The sequence below is a fragment of the Homalodisca vitripennis genome, chromosome X, assembly GCF_021130785.1.
Source record: "Homalodisca vitripennis isolate AUS2020 chromosome X, UT_GWSS_2.1, whole genome shotgun sequence".
In the NCBI taxonomy this organism is placed as follows: Eukaryota; Metazoa; Arthropoda; class Insecta; order Hemiptera; family Cicadellidae; genus Homalodisca; species Homalodisca vitripennis.
This window is the reverse complement of record NC_060215.1, coordinates 26,447,479-26,464,467: the sequence shown is the minus strand read 5'-3', so window position 1 is coordinate 26,464,467 and position 16,989 is coordinate 26,447,479. Positions and strand designations below refer to the sequence as shown.

General features: G+C 31.3%; 2 protein-coding genes across 2 annotated transcripts in view; one reads left to right on the top strand and one right to left on the bottom strand.

Moving 5' to 3' along the window:
- Positions 1–16,989, top strand: part of LOC124368819 (mitochondrial carnitine/acylcarnitine carrier protein-like) — a 55,303-nt gene that overhangs the window by 26,265 nt on the left and 12,049 nt on the right. The window lies entirely within an intron of this gene.
- Positions 1,847–16,428, bottom strand: LOC124368818 (insulin-like growth factor-binding protein complex acid labile subunit). Its single transcript, XM_046826219.1, has 4 exons — positions 16,375–16,428; positions 7,527–7,673; positions 7,184–7,312; positions 1,847–6,107 (listed from the first exon to the last, which is right to left on the bottom strand). The coding sequence occupies exons 1-4, from the start codon at positions 16,414–16,416 to the stop codon at positions 4,038–4,040; spliced, it is 2,388 nt and encodes a 795-aa protein (XP_046682175.1). The 5' UTR covers positions 16,417–16,428; the 3' UTR covers positions 1,847–4,037.

Below are 16,989 nucleotides of genomic sequence, written 5' to 3'. Positions count from 1 at the left end.
TGCATGGCTATAACACCCGGCATAGATCCCAGTACACCCTTCCTGCACACCACCTTTCGTTATACAGAAAGAAGCCATCCTACATCAGCCCAAAATTGTTGAATCATTTACCAGCTGAAATAAGAAACCTCACAGAGAACATGCTCAAGAGAAAGCTCGAGGACAGCCTATCACAGAGACCTGTCTACTCACTGCAAGAGTATCTACATCTTGAAGACTAGAATAAAACTATTATGACTTTAATATAAATATTGTTATGTATTATGACGCCATCATAACTCTTGATGTTTTGTGAATAATGAATAAGAAATACATTATTTTAATGGAGATACCACGGATGTTCTTTAAAAAAAGCTACTCTCTGATATTTGTGGAGGCAAAATGGCTACTGAAAGAAAGGAGAAATCGCGTTATTGCAGAGAAAATTCTTAAAATACATTAAACATTATTTTTAAGAGCATACAAGTTATTTGTTTGTTGTTAGAAATGCGTCGCTGTATAGGATTTCATTTTACAAGGGTCGTTTTTTATTCACCAAGACATGACAGCCAGACACGTAACAGGTCTGCGGTGTAGGCAGTAGTCGATTGCGCGTATTCTCCACAACATTTGTCACTGCTGAGTTCAAGTAGCTAGTTTGCACTGAGCTGCAGTCGCATAAACATGGCTGCCTCTTATTGATTCTCCTGTCAAATGTGAATTGAGTTTTATTCGTTTCCTGCAAGCAGAAGGGTATAGTGCAGCAGGAATCCATTGGAGAATATGCCGTGTTTATAGAGGAAACATTATGAATGATGATGTTGTATGTGAGTGGTGTAGAAATCCAAAGAAGCTGACTGGCATCCACCAAAGTCACTGAGTGGCTTCAGCTTCGACATTTCTCAAATTGATCCTTGTAACTGACATTCGGCTATATGTAAACTTTTGACGCGATTCACGTACAACACCACCATCACTCATAATGTTTTCTCTGTAAATGCGGCACATTCTCCAATAGATTCCTGCTGCACTATCTTCTTCTGCTTGTAGGAAACTAATAAAACTCCTCAATTCACATTTAGCGGGAAATCAATAAAGGCGGCCATGTTTTTGCGATGGCAGCTCAGTAACAAATGTTGTAGCAGGGAAGATGCGTGATCTACTTCTGTGCACACCGCGTACCTGAATCGTGTCTGGCCGTCATGGTGTGAGATCAGAGGTTGAAAAAAAGACTATACTCATAAATAAGTTGGTCTTGTAATCAAATTTACATTGAATTTTGTATTACATTTTATTTTAAATTATTCTATATTAAATTTAATGTCTGAGAGTATAATTTTATTAAAAAAAAATATTAATAACAGAAGCAATAATATACTTTTTACAATTATATTTCTTTTGGTTGCCATCATGTTTCTGTAAGCACCAGTGAGTTTTAATTCTCATAGAGTGACTTTTGGTACCTTTATTGAGGAGTGTGTGTGCCACATTAATAATATTGCATATTTCAGAGTGATCAGTGTAGGAGGAGTGAGCAAAGCAAAAAAAATTAAACGTGTATATATTTGTGCTGTACTCTGTATATTTCTTTATTACATCTTATGGGTTGGCCTAAATATTTATTGTATAATTAATTTATATTGTACAACATGTTACCCAACTTGTGCCACTATATTGCAGCATTTCTCTACGTGTAATTGTACCAGTAGTATATGTCTTGTGGGGAATACTGTTAAATAGCATTGACAAAGAAATACAGTTCTTACAAGATTTCTGTCCTGTTGCCCACAGAATTGTCTCATTTCTTGTATATAAAAATATTGCTAATGCAAATTGTGATAACAGGAAGGTAAACAGGTAGACATTAATTATTTGAATGTTTTATTATCAATAAATTAAATATAAGTTAAATACATCAGCATTTATTTATGCTCTTAGTTTTATTCCTCAATATCTTAAGTTCTATTCTATGTACAGCTTTACATTTTAACAGAAATAACAATAAATAACAACTATTTAGTAAGGCGATTGACGGATTATACTTAAACGTGTAGTCTTGCGTATTCTTACATCATACATAATATATTGCAAAAATTTCAAAAAACTTTATATTGTTGGGGTGTATAAAATAATCTGGAATATAAAGACATGGGCATGTCATCAGCACATTTGAGACCAATCCATATTCTTCTCCCAATATATCTATATTCATATCTACTCATATTTGTATTTTAAAATGTCTCTCTTAAACTTTGTTTTTTTTATAGTGATATGAAAATATAACCATATTATAATTTATCGGTGTTTTATGGAAGAGAAAAGCATTTGAAAAAAAAATTTCCAAATAGATATATATATATTGTATAAGTAGAATAAAATATATTAATTTGTGGTTCAAGCTGCTTCTTTTCTCCCCTTAAAAAAAAAGTCATAAGTATTTTTAGATGAGATTTTCCTCTCAAAGCTGGTTTTTTTTATATTGTAATGCTAACAACAGATCTCATTCCACCATGCTTTTTGTAATATTAATCATTGCTTAATTGTTACAATTTTTGGTAGCTTGAGTAAGGTTTTGTTCATTGTATGTATTGTATTTTATTAACAGGTCGGCATGACACAAAGTTAATAAAATAAATCATCAGTTCCATGTAATAAATCTCCTAGGGTAGTGTTTAAAATTTTTTGTTTGAAGAGTGAGCTTACCCCCAGCTAAAATGTTATAGCAGAAATGCTATAATTTAGTAGTGACTGTTGTTCAATTCCATGTAACTTAAATCATTACCAACTTTGTAAATTACACATTACATCAACTGGATATGAATATGCTGATGTGAACATCTCAGTTTGCATTTACATAAAGCGATGTATTAAATCGAGAAAGTAAAGGACAACAGTGTAAACAATTGAACCAAATTAAAGATACAATAACATAGTGTAACATTAGAAACTACCAAGCGAATTCAATGTTTAACTAAATAAATTCTAAAGTAGCAATAACTAAAAATAAGCTAAGTAATACATGAAAGTATACTAAATATTTTCTTAAAACCTTTATACACATCAAACACTGTACATATCTTAATCGTTATAAAATCTATGAACTAAACAATCTTCGGTGATTAAGTAAAACATTACAGCTTACAAACAGCATACGCTGAATAAAAGAATGCAGTTTCTTGAGTATTTCTAATAAATGAGTATAAGGATGTATAAATTGATTTCAACGCAATGGATTGATTTTGGTCAGAATTATTCTTATGGTTGATTATTGGAGCTCAGTCAGACAGATTTTTTAACAATGATCCGCTTGCTTTATTTTATTTTATTATAATTCGTGTTTTTATCTCTAGCGTAAAAACCAGAAATAGTTATGTAAAAATATATACTTCAGTGGTTTTACTAAAGTCCTCTTTATGATAGTATTTCACCTGCATCATTTCAACCTGATCAAAAGTTATTTTCTGATTAATATACAATTACATTTCCAGTAATGTCTCAAAACTTTATAAATTGCATTATTATATCTCAGACAGAAGATACAATAGGCTTATATTTGGGAGGGAAAATTAATTTGGTGAAGTGTATTTGGCTGGGTAGATTGTAACCAGAAAATGTCTTTATTTTAAGTCAGAACTTTGCATTAATGAAATTCAAAACTTGAGGCTGACAGAAAGTATTTTCCATTTCGGTGGAAATTTTCATATTAATTAGCCTCATAGTTCCTCTTTTGGTAGATAATGGCTGTTGATAAGCGTTGAAAACCAACTCATCCCTGTAAAATGTCTCCATTATATGGTACAGGACACAAATGATATTAGTTGTTTAACAACGTAGCAGTACAGCAGCAGCTTATCAGTTGTTAGAAGCGCAATTGTACTATTGCAATAATTTTGGTTGACACATGTTTTATGCACCTTTACAATTCGCTCATTTATTTAAAGATATTATGTCTTTTATAACCTGAAGTGTACAAATTATGCTACGAGGGGCTAGGGTTAAACAACGCTAACTTGACACTTTGTATTTAAATGAAGTTTTCCTTAATTTATTTTGACAATTTAGTTCGTTGGAACCATGTTTAAACGTCTAACTGTATTTTCCATCTTAAGTGACCACTTTTTCTGTGTGTCGGTTCGCTTTTTTATTTTAGAATTCATATCAATATTCAGTTTGACATTCGCTTGTACTGGCTTATCTTTATTCACCGTTTCTGTTGAGTTAAATTGCTTTTGTGTCTTTTCGTACTTCTCTTGAAGTAACCTGTACTTATCTTTGTCCTTTTGCGTCCACATGTTTTGGTTGATATCAATTGTGTTGGACTCTTCAGGATCATTGTTGGTCTCCAAAGTTCCATTGTCATTTATCCTATTTGTTGAAAGTATATTTGTCTCTGTTGTCTGTTCACTATCTTTAGTTAATAATATATCTTCTGTACTAACTGTGTGCAGAGTTGTACGATTTGTTTGTTCGGAAGTGGTGGTGTTTTTCTCATCTGTCTGAACATTTTGGTCATCCACTTCATTTGTGATAGGAGTCTGTGTCACTACACTTGACTCTAGTGAACTGTTATGATTTTTATGGAATTTAGGAAATTTCTTATGAATAGCTTTTTTATATTTTTGTACATGATTGGGTGCGTTTTTGTGGAGTTTCTTGTAGCATCGGAGGTGTTTCCTAAGCAGGTGGAAAACGCTCCAGCCAGAGAAACGAGTAGGGGAGGCACACAGTGGTGTCACACTCTGCTCATACATGTACCGATATATGTAACTGACACGGCACATGCTGCCCTTATCGTACCGATTCTGGCACAATGAGTCGTCTATCACTTTCACCTTGATTTTGTTGATTTGAGAAGGTTTCCATTCATACATAGAACATGTGCAGTGCCATGGATTTTTGTCTAGCCTTATGAGTTTTGCTGGGACGTTTACAAACAGGTCTTCGGGCAATGTGGTTAATTTGTTATTAGAGAGATTGATTTCCTTTAGTGACTCTTGATGGTCAAAAAGAGATGGAGGTAGTGTTTCCAGTTCGTTATGTGACAGGTCCAGATAAGTCAGGTTATATAGTCCAAAAAAAGCATCCATGGATATCTTGCGAATAGAGCATTGCTTTAATATCAGCTCCTGAAGTTTAGGGACCTCTGCAAATGCATCGAAAGAGAGTTCATAAATTGACCCTTCCATTTTAAGCTGTCGAAGTCGAGGCATTCCATTTAAGTATTCTCTCTCGAGCATTTCTAGGTATACTCCATTCAGACTCACTTTACGCACTTTATCCAGGCCCAGGAATGAATTGTGGCGAATTTGTAACTGGGTATTTTTTTTGCCGAGGTAAAGTTGTTCTGTACTGTTCATTATTTGAAAAGTGTATGGCAAAATAAGCTCAATAGGGTTATGATGAAAGTCTGCTGTAACCAGATTAGGTAGTGGAGGTAGAGATAGTTCAGAAAGGTGTGATATATTGTTATAGGATAAGTCCAGTATCTCCAACTTGAGCAGTCCTGCTAGACTCGTACTTTGGACGTCGAGCAGCTTGTTGTGGGATACCACCAAGTGTTTTAAGTTGGGTGTACCATAAAAGGAGAATTCGTGTATGAAAGGTATTTTGTTGCCTTCTAATGACAAATACTCCAGGTTATTTAGACCGTCAAACATTTCCCAGTTAACCTCTTTGATGTTGCAATGAAACGCCCTAAGAAAAATAAGACTCCTCAGTCCAGCAAATGTAGATAAGCCTGCTCGCTCTTGCTGCTCTCGATACACTGTGTATGGAACTATTTCTGCCTCAGTTTGCTCTGGAATAAACTGGATGGCATTACTTTCTATCTCGTCCTCAGCTGGAGAGAATCGCACAGCTCCAGGAATCATGTTTCTCTCAATGAATTGCGTTCCTGATATGGGTACTGGGCGATTTCCGAGACTTCTATCACCCATCAATTGCAAGTGTTGAATATTTAGATAACGGAGAAGTTCTAAATGTTTTAAAGCATTGTTTTTTAATCGTAGCAAACCTTGTCCGTTCTGAAATCCGTGAAGTTCGAGTACAACGAGTTTTGTAAGGTGCTGGAAGTAAGTTTCGTCCAGAGTCAGATTTGATGTTCCCGGCCCTTGAAGTATTGTCAGAACCTAGATCCAAAAATAGTATTGAAAAAATATATCACATTTAAACCCTTTTACAGTGTTTACAATTTCTTATTATGGATGGATAGTTTGAGAGGATAACAGGAAACAATAACGAGAACATACACTATTAAATGTTATTTTTAGGTGTGATAACAATAATTAGAAGATGAGTTTTCGAGAATTATAAGTTAACAACACCACTTTAGGTAACAAGAGCCTAAAACAAGGGTCAAACATGGAGAAATATTACCAAATCAGTATAGCTCTTGATCCCAAAGTTAAGGGACACAATAGAGTATTTTTTATTTATTGCGAAACTATCTCCTAGTGTAATAAAACATTAATAAGTGGCATCTAGACAGAATGTAATAATAAAATAAAACACACATTGTGCATAGAAGATAAAATCTTATCGTTCTTTAGTGTTGTACTGGTGTTTGCCATACAACCCTTACTTAAAAATTTTTGAAAAGATTTTTATTTTGTTAATTCATAGGTACTTTGGTTGGCGAACCAAATTTTTTGTTTCTGTTATGATATCTCTACCACCAAAGTCGTTATTTTGAAAGAATCTTTAAAAAAATTAGAAAATTCATGCATACGCCTTTGGCTTTAAAATCCACTAACCAAGAGGTCATAGAAATAAAACACAATAAAAACTTCTTCCAAATATTCAATGTAAATATTTATTGTTACCTGGACTATTTGGTATGTTCGGTTCCTTGTTTCTTAATTTGTTAAAATTCCTACATTCATACTCATAAGTTTTTGTTTTAGAAGAGGGAACAGACACTAGAATTTGAAATGTTGTGTTTCAGTTATTTTGTTTCATTTAACGGTGACAAATAACATATCCTCATTTATTTCTCTATTTATTTTACTAGTGACTCAAGATTGTTTAGCATTTTTATCACTGTGATTACGTGAGGCTTAGGTTTATTAATAGAGAAGGAATTTTCCAGTATATAATCCATAATAGTTCATTCTAAAATTGTTTGAGGTTATAAAATAAATGCACATCTGGAATTGTTTAGGTTTATGTTATCTAAAGTCAACGACAACATGTAGAATTAAAATACCTGAAGGTCAGGAGGTAGTGAGGCGAATAACGGTAGGTTGTCCGCAGGTTGCAACACGCAGGTAGCAGCCTTTAATTTCTCCTCTCCCAACTGGTGCTTTGCCTCGTTCTCGTCGCTCTCATCAAGCACCTGAAACCAAATCAGTTCTTCAAAAATATTTATGCATTATGCTTAGATAATTTAACACTTGGACAGTCACTGATGTGAAAAGTCAGGTGTCCATGGTCTAGTTTTCTAACTTTTCTGCACACAGTGAGGTGTATTCTTGATAATTTATCACAGGCTCAGCAGTACATACAAAAACATCTGTGGAAAAAGATACAATAACAAGAGAAACGCTTACCTCATTTCTGTGCTGATAAGAGGGAAGTTGCTCTTCTGCAGGCTTTTTGTATTGCGATAGGACTAGAACAGAGTTGATGGGCAGACCCGACAGCTGGGCAATCTCACAAGAGCACCAGCCTGGACAGAAGTCGGCTTTTGTCAGCATCTGTAACATTGTGAGCTGCACTCAGTAACGTTTAGAGATCAAGGGATTGATAAAAGTCACAGTAGATCTTTGATTATCCATTATCTATCGCATGACTAGTACGCCGTTAGAATATAAGAAAGGTCTGTTGATAGAAGATGATGATAAAAATAATATTATGTACTTGAATACAAAAAAACAGTCCCTATCTCGGAGATCAGGGAGATATATGATAAAGTTACAGATGTTCAAGAGTAAAATTGTGCAAACACATCTTGATTGACTTTTCAAATCCCTTTTAATATATTTGTGTTTATGTTGCCTCCCATACAAAAAGTAAAAAATTATTTCCATACAAAAAGTAATACACTTTAAATGACAAATACTACATCCAACCTGTGTAAATTATAAATCAGCTGAGCCTCTTAGATCTTCCTAGACTTCTATCTGTGAATTTATTTCTAGATGAAGAGTAATATTTTGGTACATGTGGGTACATTATTAAATTATTGTCACATAGATATTCTTCAATAGAGTAATAATGTTTTTTAACATATCTGAAACTTTGGGTTACCTGAAAACCCAAGTCAATAAACATTATTTTAGGATGCTGGAAGCTCTAAAGAAAGCAAGCATTCGAGAAGATACCGCCATTCCTCCAGAAATTACATGGAGGTATGTTAAAAATTTCCAAGAAAGGCTGTGTCAGTCTATATATAATATTAGTGTCCACACATGTAATTTAAAAGAGTAAATTGTACTTAAAAAACATAATTGTTAATTTTCTTAAAGTGAATGTGAAATGGCTTTGTGTTACTCACTAATAAAGAAATGATTTATGGCTTTGTGTATGTTCACTCCATAATAAAGTTTTTTTTTTGCTATACACTGTATGGCAGAATGAATTAGTTACAGTCACTTGCCGTAGAGTGCAAATATCTGTCAGTACACTACAAAAAACAAATATTTAAAAAAGAGCTAATTATATATGTACAATGAGTCAAATGGAAGTACTCACAATTTCCTAAATAATGTGAATTGTATTAGTGAAAGTAAAATACAATTAATAAATTAATATTTGACAGAAATAATTTAATCCCTAAATATATTAGTAAGAACCAAATTATAGTTAGTTAGTTATTATTACTATATTGTAATGTTGCTATCATGTAGTCTTTTGTTTTAAACAGACATTGAAATTATGAAAAGAGTATCCAGCCCTTGAATGTTGAATGGGTAGTAAAATAATTCAATTATTTATTGCAGGCAATAACAGGCCAAGTTTTGATCGTCTTTCCGCTCAAAATTACATAGAAGAGCTTGTAAGATTTTGTACAAATAAAGCTCATTAAGAAGGTCCTTGGAAATGTCAAGTACAGAATTGTAGGAGACTGTAGGAGATAGTGGGAGGGGACAGGAAGAGGGTCAGATAGTGCAGATAAAGCTAATGACAGTTGTAGATAGCTAGGTTTCCTGCACATTCAGACATTCCATCCATTTATTAATGTGTTCTCCCCTGTCTCCATCATTTACAGATTTGATCAAATCAAAAATGATCAATCTAAAGCCAAAGCAATATGTACTTTAGTGCTCTTATTTACTGTATAGAATTGTTTAGTCATTTTGTTTTCCCATGGTAGCCAAACTGATGAATTTTGTTACACTGTGAATGCTATTCATACTCATAATATAGTGGTAGTCCTTATCAGAAACTATCAATTTTATGGAAAACCTACTACCGATAAATTATCCTTTTTGATTGTTTAATAAAATTGTATCAGGACATTAATTAAGACTTCTAAAATGGCATGAAAGTAAACTTTTAGCATTTAATTTGATTTTAACCCTTTGAGTGCCAAGCATTTGTGACAGGTCACCTCTCTTAGTGCTAAGCACTCTTTTGTTGTTAGTGTTGTGTTATGCCAAATAGTTCATAACTTTTTCAAAAACAAACATAAAGAGATGATATTTGTTTCATTGTATAGGGGAGAAAGTAGACTATCGCTTATAATATTTATTTTAATGATAAGACCTGTTAAAAGATTTAAATACAAAAAAATAGTATAAAAACAACATTTTTATTTTGAAATACAAAAATTGTAATTCTATGATGTTAATTTATTTGTATGCATCTTTTTGCATATAGGAACATACCAAGTTTCAAAAAAGTATCTGTATACCTGAGTTATAATTTCTAATTTTTTAATTTGTGTAGTGATCCATGAAATAATTCACAACTTAAAAAATGAACTTAATGGGATTTATTTTTGTTTTATTGTGTAGGGGGAAAGTAGGCTATAACTTATAATATTTATTTGCATGCTAATATCTGTTAAAATTTTAAATAAAAAAATGCAAGAAATATTTAAATGTTTTAACTTTTTTACATTTTGATATAGAAAAGTTGTAATTTTAGGTTCTTAATATATTTTTATGCACCTTTTTATTGTTCCCTATGTAAATAGGAACATGTATAAGTCACCAAGTTTTATAAAAGTAAATATCCTTAATACAGAGTTTTTACTTTTATATAGTAGTGCAAAATGTCTGTATGTATGTAAGTGTATAATAATCTGCACTCGGATTAAAGATGTCTCTCACATTTGGTAACAGTGTTCACCAGTTGCAACAAATCAAATCAAGATTGACAATACATTTTTATTTGATTTACTGGATATAGAGTGAAGCTAAATACAATCCCATATGTCAACATTTAGTAACAGAATAATAAATATTCAAAAAGCTGATCAAGTCGGCCCTTGGCACTTCTTGGAAATACCCATGGGTCAATTTCATCGGCTCTTGGCACTCAAAGGGATAATGATGCTTATTTACACTTGCTGTATTTGGCTATCCATATTTTATTTAATTAAGGTGATATTATTAAAAATATACCAGATGTTCCAAATTTTATACATACTGAAGAAGGTATTTTGGAAACTATAAGAGATAGGTTAAAGATTAAATGGACAGAGTTGTACGTAATAACATGACCAACAAATCAATGCGGTCAAGTTAATTATTGGTAGCATTGTTCTCTTGCGGTGCTTAAAAACCTTTTTTGGTCAAAATTTTCAAACTGTTACAGCTTTCTTATTATTACCTGTAATGTAATGTTTTTACATGACATTTCTAAATCTTTTCTAGCTTTTAATTATTATAATGACAAGTTTTTCAACACCAGCAAGCAGAAGATGTAAGGTTCAAGTCAATTTGCAACCCATTATTACTTAATAAAATGAAAGTAGATTTTTTACAGATTACAAAAATACCATATGTTATACTATCCTTGTGGGTTTTGACAAATAATTAATAAGTTTTGTCGTTTGAAGGGAATTTTTATTACACTATTCGGATGGTTGGTAAACCTGACTGATATCTCACTGCACTTAGCGCTTGAGTCAGCTGTTCAGGAAACACAGAAGTTGTATGTCAAGATCAGTCTAAAGTTGACTGTTACTGACATTTTTGTGACTGATTAATAATTCTATAATGTTATAAAAAATTAAAATTACTGTATAAAATAATTAAACAACCTGTTGAACACAACTTGTTTTACTCTAAGCACATTGAGTTAACAACACAACCAATAATTAACTTAACCACATTAATTTGCTGGTCTTGTTATTTAACAGGAATTTGTCCATTTATTCTTTGCTGTATCTCTTATAGATTCCAAGATCCATTTAGTGTGCATCAAGTTTGAAACACACTGTATACTGTACCCATCAGTGTTTTTAGATGGAAAAATTTTAAATGGACAATTTTATAGTTATTTTGTTATTCTGTTCATTTTTTTTATTGAAATCTTAAATAGACAAAGATATTTAATTTCACCCTACCACTTGGGCTATAGAAGAATAGATACATCCAAGTAGTAAGGTAAGAAGTTTCTATTTCCACTAATAAATTGTTTATTCGTTGATTAAACTTGTTTTTGGATCACATACTTGATTTTTTAATTACAACGAATCTGCTTTTAAGTGTAAGATCATCATTGTGACTAATAAAACATGCAGTGATGTGTTGTGTATTTACTTATATATTTACAACTACTTTGGACTGAAAAGTCCCATTAATTGTGGGACGACAGTAAAGATTCTTGATTCTTGAAAATATGATATTTGAAAGTAAGCTTATTCTTTTACTGATAGGTCTATAAGAAAACTCAAATAAATAATAGAGCAGATGAACAAGGACATACCTATAACATTATAATTATCAGACAAATGTATGGGACTCCTTATTTAGATTTAAAATATATAAATACTCATGTAAATATTATAAAAATTCAATCAACAATTGGATGTTTGTTAAATTGAATAGTCACGCATAATATATATCCTTATATATCTTTATATATCCTTTTATCTTATTAATCCTTTCTGTGTGTCTAATGACTTAAGCCAATAGAAACAATTTTTGCAAAAAGACCATTGTTGCCTTAAGCCAACTATTGCACTTATCATATTTTATTTAGTTTTGCAGTGTATTGATTTAACGTAGTTGAATGTTCAGCTGCTAGAATCTATTTGTAAGCTTTTTTTGACCAAAGCTACAGTAAGTGTCTAAAAATAACTGATATCTTGTTCTGATTTTTGTTAATATGTTTGTCAAAAAACTGTTTTTGTATACTTTTGGAGCAAAATTACTTGTATAGTTGTTTTCTATAGCAGTGTTGCAGTTTTTTAGTACTTAATTTTAAATAGTCTGTTTATATTTCTGTAGACCTCAAGCGATGATTTTACAGTACAGTAAATTACAATCTCCTGTCAAACAAAAATTGTTCAGATAGTTAACATTTTATATTTTAGCTAGTCAGGTATTGTCAGGTGACACTCTGGACCCAAGGCAACGAGTTTACTGTTCAGTAAATTATGATCTCTTATTACACTAGATTGTCGAGAGGGTTAACATTCTATATTTTAACTTGTCAGGTATTGTCAGGCGAGGTTTCAGTAAATGTGGTGCTTACAGAAAATAAAGTTTAAGATTTTACATTGCAATTAATAAAAAGTGCTGTGTTTTATATAATCATTGAATTAAAGACAAACATTTACAGAAAGTAATTTGATACTTATTTTATTTGGAAATTATTTACTGTGCTTGTGTGTAGGTTTCTGTAATAACAAACATACAAAGTGATTAGAAAATCTGTATATGTTTCCGATGACTTGATAACTATTTCACGGTTAGAAAACGCAATGCACATTACTATGTGATAGGATAGAACTGCCTTTGTGCTATCAGGAACCCTTTTTTCACCTGCTCTGAGAATTGGCAAATTAAGAGCCACGGAAAAAATCTAATGTAACCATGGTTGAGTTGAATAAAGATGAGTGCCCTCTCAATTCTCGTATTTTGTGGTTAACCATTTGGGTTCAGTCGAAAAAAACCACAGAAATGACATGTTTTTGGATTGTTTTACACATTTATATTTGTATCTTACTAAATGTTTTATTAAAATGCAAGTAATTTTCATAAATTTATATTTTTTAAGATAATTTTTTGAATTGTGTGTTGGCAAATTAAGAGCCACGGAAAAAAAATCTAATGTAAACCATGGTTGAGTTGAATAAAGATGAGTGCCCTCTCAATTCTCGTATTTTGTGGTTAACCATTTGGGTTCAGTCGAATAAAACCACAGAAATGACATGTTTTTGGATTGTTTTACACATTTATATTTGTATCTTACTAAATGTTTTATTAAAATGCAAGTAATTTTCATAAATTTATATTTTTTAAGATAATTTTTTGAGCTATCTCACAAGTGGCTACTCACCTTTATTCAACTCACCCACAATCTCGTAACTTGGATTCTCCAACATGATGGAAAATCTTTTATTACTAGCGATTTTTTGTAACTAAGACGATATTTTGCCCACCAACTCTATGTGTACTGTTTTCATGGATGTATGAAATAAATTCAAATTAGACAACATTTATGATAACGTTTATCTGTACCTCTTAGCGTATAAATTATTAGTTTTAATTTATAACAGTAAAATGCTTTCCAACAATATGACACTTCCAAAAAAATATTTAAATCTACAAAACTATAAAATTTTTTGGAAAATTCAGTTTGGAGTATTAGAAAATTAAAAAAAAAGATATGTTGGTGGTGCACAAAATGTTTTTAATGAGTCATGCCCTTAAATTATGCTTTTTTCTCAAATTGTATTTTAACTACATGGATACTCAAGATTCCCCTAGCTCCTCCTTACATTTGCTTAAGCTCAAGTTCGTTTATAATGAATCAGTTTTATGAATGAATATCAAAATGGATCGTAAAAATACGCTTACATACTTTTTCTCTTTCAGCTTAAATCAAATTAGACACAAGGTAGGAGTACACCGCACCATATGTCCCATAAAGGTCTTCACTGAAGTTTCATGCAAATTTCAAGCCTACAGATGAAATTTTTCTTGTGATATCTTACCACATGATACAGTCACATTTTTGTTCATCAAATTGGGTTTCACAATCATAAAATCTATATACCAAATCACCATAAAATGAACTTGGATGTGTTGGTATAATTAGGCTATGTGCATTAACATGCCACATGTTAAAATCTCTTACAAGTACATTGAGTTTGTTTATAAATTTATTTATTCTGCTATTTTCTCGTTGTCATCATGGTTGCCCATAAGACCAATGTAAACATGTTTGCTAATGCTCAGCAAAATGCCATGGAGGGACATGCACCATGTTTCAAATATATAGTTTCCATGCATAGTTTCATGCACAGTTTCAAAGCTATAGGTCAGTTTAGTTTTTCAAAATATCATCCAGATAGACAGACAGACTGACAGAAGTGGCATTTTTCCACCCCCACGATTGGTAGGCTTCACTATCGCTTGGTGAATTAGAACAGTTTGAAAGTAAAAAAGTATGTTTAAAAATGTTGTAATTGTTGGGATGAAGATATTTTGACATATGGCTATAAAGGTTATTAGAACCCATAATTTTTAGTCCTGCATACATTTTGAAAGCGTTGTTTTATTTTCTCTTTATCTTAATATTAAATTTGTAATAAGTTTTAAAGCAAAATACATTGTGACAAAATTTTTAGAATTGTTCAGATTCTTGCACAACCTATTTAAGACTATTTTTATTTATTGAAAGAGGTCTGTTTACATTTTAGTTGTAATTCACTATCTAAAACAATAACATTACAGTCAATAATGAAGCACTTCCAAACCGACATATCCTTTATGTATTAAGGTATGGTAATACTCGTTTTCTCGAGGGTTTAGGTGTTGGAAAATAATGAAGAGTTAAAATGTTTTAAAATTATCAATAAGTAATGCTAATTTTAAGACGGTTTTGTTCATTTCATTATAATGCAGAAGTCATTCAATATAAGTAGTTGTAATGAAATACAAACAGAAACTTTAATCAGCCATCTGACTGTAGATTCTGCCATGCTTGTTCAGATTGATATATTCATATATTTTATATAACTTGTATTAACAGTTTCCTTAGAAACATGGAAGTATTTAGAAATGTTTTGTATATTAAAGCAAAGTTGTTAAGGTAAAATTAGAATCTTATAAAAATGTATAGTAACCTCTCTGATAACATCTTACATCTTTTTGTTTTCTGCAGATTTTATTTATATAAATAAAAACATCCTCATGTAAGCAGATATTTTTTATATAACTGAAGTTTTACTTCTTTGTAAAATGTTTATATTAAATTATTCTATACTAACTCATTAGGATTGTACCATGTATCTCATGTATATATCAATTTTATTTTTCTTGATTATATGAAAATGGTATTATATTCTTGTTATTTTATTGCATCAGAGTGTGGCCAAAACCAGTTTTGTATCAGTGTCCTTAATATAAAAATGAAAATAACTGAATTTATGTAACGAGAAAAATGTATATAATAACTGGCTGTAAAAAGATACATTTTTCTTAAATCATAAAATGTTAATTTATTAGTTGTAGTTCTAAAAATTTAAACCAAATGATGTTGCGAATGTAAAATGTTAATTTATTAGTTGTATTTCTAAAAATTAAAGCCAAATCATCTCTAAATGATGTGCAAATTAAGGAGATAATAAATCATTTGTCTTTCTTTTTTATAAAAATGTCTTTACAATACAGGTTTTTTTCTGAATAAGTTAATTTTTTTTATTTAACTGTTAATTAGATTCTTTTATATATTGCTGTATATAAGTTGTATAAGCTATCTTTAATTTATAAGCTTTTTAGACTCATGAAATTTTTTGTTTTAGCACTAGAAGATTACTTTTTATTATATGTCTAATGTCTCTGAGAGCTGATATTTATTTTTGTTATTTCTATTTTAGCAATGGAGCCTCTAAACAGGTTTTTTACCTTAGAGGTCCTAAATTTTCACTTTTGATTTAATATAAATACTTGTATGTAATATGCAATAATTTCTCTGGTACTTATTAATATTTTTTGTTGTTGTTTAGTTCCTACATTAAATGTAAATGTGACTAAGATTTTTTTGTAGTCATTCCTGGCATGATGCTCTATTATTCTTAGTGCTAGCTAGTGCTCTCTTTTATTGTTTTCATTTTGTAATTTCTGTTTTCTAAGAATCTTTTTACTGTACAAGTATTTATTTTTGTAAAAAAAAATTATGTACAAAAGAAGTGAAAATAAATTATTCTTATTCTTATTCTTAATATTGTTCCTATTTTGTAAATAAATAGTGTTTTCTATTGTTTACACTTACAAACCAAGCAGACTGTAGTACAACAAGGAGGTAGAGACCCATGTTGGGAAGCTGATAGCATACTGAGTTGTGGGAACAGGAAGCAGAATCTTATCCTTCTTATCTCTGGACTGTGTGGGGGGACAGAGTACCATAGCGGTCATGCCACCGTACCGCTAGGTATGGTCAACATTACCTCATAACACTCATAATACCAAGGAGTTACTGAACCCCAACTATAGTACTGACAGGAGTACCGAGATAGTAATACCTGAAGAGTAATAAAAAACACTAAAACTGTGTTTCTCTCTTATTTAAATTAAACATCAGTTTATTAGAGAAAGCCATGTTAGGATTTTATTGTTCTACTAGCTGTTTCCCGCGGCTTCGCACGCTTTTCGTAAGTTTTGCCCGCGTATGAGCATTTCTGGTTGAAGTAAATTATATTTCCAACCCCGATGTAGATTTTACCTTGATGTCACGATCAAGAAAATATGTCAAAAATGTATTGTACATGCATAATGTATTTTATTACAAAGTGGTCTACCACTCAACCATTAAGTTCAACCAAAAATTTAGTTTAGACAATTATACATCATAACTTAGCGCCTTCAAATAGTGTTTCACTGTTTAATA

What these genes read in the sequence shown, in the direction of transcription:
- LOC124368818 (XM_046826219.1), bottom strand. Translation starts at nt 16,416, where the DNA reads ATGGGTCTCTACCTCCTTGTTGTACTACAGTCTGCTTGGTTT. An exon ending in TACTACAGTCTGCTTGGTTT is followed by an intron (nt 7,674 to 16,374) that starts GTAAGTGTAAAC and finishes ACAATGTTACAG; the next exon opens with ATGCTGACAAAAGCCGACTT. An exon ending in CTTATCAGCACAGAAATGAG is followed by an intron (nt 7,313 to 7,526) that starts GTAAGCGTTTCT and finishes ATTTGGTTTCAG; the next exon opens with GTGCTTGATGAGAGCGACGA.